A 5959-nucleotide genomic window follows, 5' to 3' on the forward strand; every position below is an offset into this window, starting at 1 on the left:
AATAAACTACTACTTACTACTTGTTTTCCTACTTCGTAGTTTTTCATTTATTGCGGGGCTTCAGGGTACAGATCCCCCGTGATAAACGAGGGACTGCTGTACTGCAAAGACTTGCCAAACTCTGCAAGGTCTTTTTTTATGCAGCAAAACAAAACAAATATGTGTCTCCCAAAGTGGAAAAACTTGCTAGTCGGCTTTGTGCAGGTGCATCTAAAAGACATTAGAATATTGTGAAAAAGTTAAATTCTTTTAGTCAGTCCTTTCAGAAAGTGAAACTCACATATAGCTGATTAGGGTGTCACACCATGAGTTTCCAGTATTGAATGTTTCACAATATTCTATTGTTGTGAGACACTGAATTTTGGTTGTTCATTATTTGTAAGTCATAATAATCAAAATTACAATAAATAATGGCTTGAAATATTTAATTATATGTGTAATAAATCTATATAATCTTTGAGTTCATTTGTGGTCTACTGTCATAAATGTGCAATAATTCTTTATAGGACGTGCCAAATTAATCTTACAAGAACAAGGATCATCCTTTCAATTAGCCTCTATTTTTTATTAATAATCAAATGTATTTTTTACTGGTTACACAACAAACTATATCTATAGGTACTGAGTAGCTGCTTTGATTTTCAGTATTTATTGTCTCTTTGTTGCTTACTTACAGGTCCACCATCCTTCAGCAGCAGTTTAACCCAGTGGGTCGGGTTGAGCCCGAGTCTGTGGCTCTGAAGGGGGTGATCCGCTCTGGCTCAATCAGCAATGAGCCGCTAAGCATGGGTACCATGCCTTCTCCTCAGCAGCAGATCACAATGTCCACGATGCACCGTGGACACATGCCTCCACTGGTGAGAACTGTGGGAGTGGAGATGATATGACTTTTGATAAATTGTGCAAAAGCCACTTAGATGATTTGTTAAAAGCATATTTCTGGGCATACTTAATGCTTAATACTTATTATTATTATATTTTCCCAGCTGGCTGTAAGTTAATTTAAAATGTCACCCTATTCTTCATTTTTCACGTTTTATTTTGTGCAGAGTTCAGCACAGCAGGCTCTGGTGGGAACCATCAACACCAGTATGCAAGCTGTACAAAAGGCCCAGATAGACCTGGGAGAAGTGGACAACCTCCCACCACTGGGACAGGACATGGTACTATACTTACATACTCATTCTGCTGCACAAAATGTAGCCATAAATGTTCACTTCCAGCAGTGAAAGTAGCTCCACAGTATGTTTAACTGGGTGGAGGCCGGTTGGCTGAATACAGTCATTTCTGCTTGTGGTCCTTATTTAGGCTTCCAAGGTGTGGATCCAGAACAAGATGGATGAATCCAAACATGAGATCCACTCCCAGGTAGACGCCATCACTGCGGGGACAGCATCTGTTGTGAATCTCACAGCCGGTCAGTGGCTCTTGCATGACTCAGCAGAATGTCATTTTGATTTTTGACTCTTCTGTAGACTTGAATAAGTATCTAACAGTAGGAAGAAAACAATTTACAGTTTGTTTATTTGTTGATCATAGATCAACAAAAGATTTATGGTCTAAAATAAAATCATACATTTTAAAGTATGAACATGTTAATGTTTGCATTTATGCAAAAAAATTATAGGTTACTTTAATTTGCTATGCACCAATTCTGAAGGCAGTGAAAGTGTACACCCATTTTAGAAGTATCATTTAAGAGCACTCTGGTCTGCTGTTAAAATTATTGGACCATATTTTTATTTATTTAGATGTAGGATCTTTCTATCTGCATGGTGTTTGCTATTGTTCTTGTTTAACTCTTGTAAAATCTAACAGTGTCCTCATATTGCTATGGTTTGGAGAACGTGGTTTGACAAAGGTGTCCACTTATTCTAGTCTGTGTATCAAATTTCTTGACTTTTTCCTTCTTGTTTCTGTGTTCTTAAATTGTTTCATGTGCGAAGCCCCTAAGGCAGATATTTCGGACTCTTGGTCAAAACGTCTTCCTGTTTGAGTTGGGAGTGGCTTTGGTTTATTCACATTTTTTACTTTAAGTTTTCTATCCCTCCTCCCCTTTACTTTCCTCTCAGGTGACCCCACTGACACAGACTACACAGCGGTGGGCTGCGCCATCACCACCATTTCCTCCAACCTGACGGAGATGTCGAAGGGTGTTAAGCTGCTGGCTGCACTGATGGAGGATGATGTGGGAGGAGGCAACGACCTGATGAAGGCTGCCAGGACGCTCGCAGGTGCCGTGTCTGACCTCCTGAAGGCCGTGGAGCCAACCTCTGGGGAGGTGAGCGTTTAATCACCACCCGTCCACAGATGTGATGAGTGGGGAAATACATTGTAGATAAAAGCTACAAATATATTTAGCAAAATGGAGGACTAGATTTGTGCACAATAGTGAGCCCAAACCAAACCGTGGATGGGAGTGACCAGAGAAAAGGAGGAAAACTGCTGAAAGAAACCAAATGTGTAAAAAGAAGAGAGAGAGAGGAACAACTACTGATTTAAATGCAATCAGCAAGCAGGCTCTTCAGCTTTTGTGCTTCTGATTTGATGTCAAACTGCCAACGCAAACGGCTAATTAAATTTATCACAGAGCAGCTGCATCCTGAGCCATCTCGTCTTTTATTAGAAATTCTGTCCTGCTCCTAAACTCAACCTAATTACGTGAGCATCCTCCGCTGCTTGACTCCAGCTAACTGAATTGCCCTGGGTGATCCGAGTTAAACCAAAGGGTCTACATTTAAATTCACTGGCAGAACATCCTGTGTGACCAGCTTTAATGTTTTTATCAACGCTTTAAATAGTGGGTGGGTGTTTTCCTGTGACAGATCAATTAACATGTTAATGCACTGTAGGTCTCTGGTTGTCACCTAGCACATGGTAATTGCAACAAATGAAACCAACGACTGGACATTTTTAAAATCTTAAAGGTATTTGGCTTCTCGTCGTAGAAATCCAGTTGCCCTTATTTTTATTTGTTAGGATTCCTGCAGGTTGTTGGCAAGTTTGTATCAAATTTATACTTTAAGACATTCTTTGTCGTTCACAAAACAAAATATCAACCAAGCTGCATCAAAAGCTGAATATACAGCATTGGTATTGTACCAGCACAAAATAATAGAAGAGGTTTAAATGCAGCTTTAGGTTGATTTTCTCTGTTTGTGTGTCTCCAGCCCAGGCAGACGGTGCTGACAGCAGCCGGCAGCATCGGCCAGGCCAGCGGAGATCTGCTGCGACAGATCGGAGAAAACGAGACAGACGAGCGCTTCCAGGTGACATTTCAGTGTTTACATTTAGCACTCTTGATTTATTTAAAGGCAGTCATGTGTTGGAACTGCCACTCACGTCTTCATAATGACTTTTCTGTCAATATGAGGTGCTTAATTTGTTATATTTTAAACACACGATAAATAAATAAATGGAAGACCCACTGTGGGTCATGAAACACCAAGTGAGAGATCCTCAAAGGATTTCCTTAAATAAATAAATTAAAAAGGTTTATAATATCATATTTTAGTGGTAATTGTCGAAACATGAAAAAAGCAGTAGTCATAAATGTTTATGCTGTCATTAAATTCTTGTTTATTTGAGAAGAAATATCCTGTGCAGGAATCAGATGTCACCCCAGACTTTGTTGCTGTTGTTGCAGGACGTCCTGATGAATTTGGCCAAAGCAGTGGCCAACGCAGCAGCCATGTTGGTGCTGAAGGCCAAGAACGTAGCTCAGGTTGCTGAGGACACCGTCCTGCAGAACCGGGTCATTGCGGCCGCCACACAGTGCGCCCTGTCCACCTCGCAGCTGGTGGCATGCGCAAAGGTGCAAGAGTGTGCTTTGTACATAATTTTTAAAAACAAAACCAGACGTTGATGATTTTTATTTTTGCTGTGCAATAATTTTATGTAAAAATGTAAATAGACAAAATATTTTTTGAGCTCTATGAGTTTAAGAGAATCCTACAAGGTATTTGCAGCCAAAAACTGCATGATGATGCACAAAAATCCGTTTAAATGTCCTCTCAATCATTTTGCACATCTAATTGTATAAACCGCATGTGTTTATTTAGTCTAAATGGCCTCTTGGCTCGTATTCCTAATTGTTTCATCTACTAACTGAATCCCCAACTCCACATGGCTGTGAGATGAGATGATCTGGAGTCTCTCTGAATTTGTGTTCCTGTTTTTAAAGCTCTTCTCTCGTGTTTTTTCCAGTGACCCAAACGTTTGAGTCACATGACTTAGACAAAGTTTCTTGTTTGTTTTTTTGTCCAACTAATTAAAAAATGTATGACAATATAATTATGTAGCTTTAACACAGTACTACATTTTCTCTTTTCCTATTGTATACTCATTTTTTTCTGATTGACTGTGTTTGCCATGTTTGATTTTGTGGTTGTTGCAGGTGGTGAGTCCGACCATCAGTTCCCCAGTTTGCCAGGAGCAGTTAATTGAAGCTGGGAAGTTAGTGGACCGTTCGGTGGAGAGCTGCGTGCAGGCCTGCCTCTCAGCCACAGAAGATGGAGAGCTCCTCAAGCAGGTCAGCTTAACTCAACTACTTAGCTTTGCTGCACGAAACATTAGTCTCTCACCTCAAAGTTTTGACTTTGTCTGATAATAAATAACATCATGCAGAAAATTCAAGTTACCAACAAATGAAATACAAAATATTCACTGAAAGATACAACAGAGCAACATTATTGTGGATTATTGCAAATTTTCTTTGAGCTCCAACAGATTATTCACAGCCTGATTGAATTTCATTCAACCTTTATTTAGACAGGTAAATCCCATTGAGCCTCGAGGACTCATTTACAAGGGAGACCTGATTTCAACAAAGAATGATGAATGATTTAAAGAAGTGATCATTTAGGATAACATGTGCACTGATAAAGTGTGTCTCATTTTGCTAAAGGTAAGCGCTGCAGCCAGTGTGGTGAGTCAGGCTCTGGCAGATCTACTGCAGCACGTCCGTCAGTACACCTCCAGGGGAGAGCCGATCGGACGCTACGACCAGGCAACGGACACCATCATGACCGTCACTGACAGCATCTTTAGCTCGATGGGAGATGCAGGTGAGCTCAAAGCTTTTTTTTTTTGTATATTAAAGGCTATTATGCATAAAATAAAAGTTGTAAATAAACTAAACTCACCACAAAAATAATTACATTTAGTTCATCTACAGATTTACGATATATTTAAGCAGTGAACAAATACAGTTATATCTGGTGTTGATGTGGACTGTAACCCAAAGTTAGCTGCTTTCACTTTGGTTGCTTCGTAGTCGTGATGTCAGAAGCAGTTTTAGTCGCTGTACTACCGGTACTTTGGTTCACACTGAAATATTTCAATAACTTTCCACAAACGTCACAAACAGAAATCTCCCTCGAAAACCATACTTAAAGAGGTATTACGGTAATTTTATTTACAGGTACATTTGTTTGATGGGTTAAAATTTAACAAAAACCTCCCAGCTGCTTTTTATAATGAGGTTTTTATCTTTTGTGTATCCATGTAAAATTTGACATTCCCCTTGGACCAAGGCTTCATTTTGATAATTTTCGATGATAAAAAAAAAACATATTTTTTCACTTTTTTATGTAGATTTTTGTGAATGATGTTCTTTCAGTCACCTTTGGCGCACGGCAGCTCACAGTTGTTAAGTTTCTGAGTGCAACTCATCCTGTCTTGTCCTCCTCAGACAGGATTGGGGGAGTTTAAACGGACTGCTGTCAGCTGCCGGGATAAGCACAGAGTAAAGCTGTCAGTCATTTTAACAGCTCTGACAGAAGTAGAAAGACCAGCAGACAGAAAGAGATGCACCAAGCATGTCAGGTCCTGAAGGTCAGCTCAGGAGAATTGATTGGCCTGTTAGAACAGTAGAAAAGCTGTTTGCTCTGCTCAAGCTTCAATAACTGCAGTTATTTATAGTGCACTGTCTTTAAACTGGTGTCAGAGGCAGGTTAAG

The 5959-nt window shown here is 39.8% G+C and overlaps 1 protein-coding gene across 1 annotated transcript in view; it reads left to right on the top strand.

Moving 5' to 3' along the window:
- The window catches only part of LOC119426182 (talin-2), a 43754-nt gene extending 38042 nt beyond the window's left edge, over nucleotides 1-5712 (top strand). Inside the window, exons 13-21 of the mRNA XM_037693758.1 lie at nucleotides 677-857; nucleotides 1050-1163; nucleotides 1309-1417; nucleotides 2073-2281; nucleotides 3171-3269; nucleotides 3647-3814; nucleotides 4397-4531; nucleotides 4907-5066; nucleotides 5693-5712. Coding sequence (XP_037549686.1) covers nucleotides 677-857; nucleotides 1050-1163; nucleotides 1309-1417; nucleotides 2073-2281; nucleotides 3171-3269; nucleotides 3647-3814; nucleotides 4397-4531; nucleotides 4907-5066; nucleotides 5693-5712 — 1195 coding nt within the window. The remainder of the gene's footprint in view (nucleotides 1-676; nucleotides 858-1049; nucleotides 1164-1308; nucleotides 1418-2072; nucleotides 2282-3170; nucleotides 3270-3646; nucleotides 3815-4396; nucleotides 4532-4906; nucleotides 5067-5692) is intronic.
- The last annotated feature ends 247 nt before the right edge of the window (nucleotides 5713-5959 follow it).

The sequence above is a fragment of the Nematolebias whitei genome, chromosome 2, assembly GCF_014905685.2.
Source record: "Nematolebias whitei isolate Nwh7 chromosome 2, NemWhi1, whole genome shotgun sequence".
Classification (NCBI taxonomy): domain Eukaryota; kingdom Metazoa; phylum Chordata; class Actinopteri; order Cyprinodontiformes; family Rivulidae; genus Nematolebias; species Nematolebias whitei.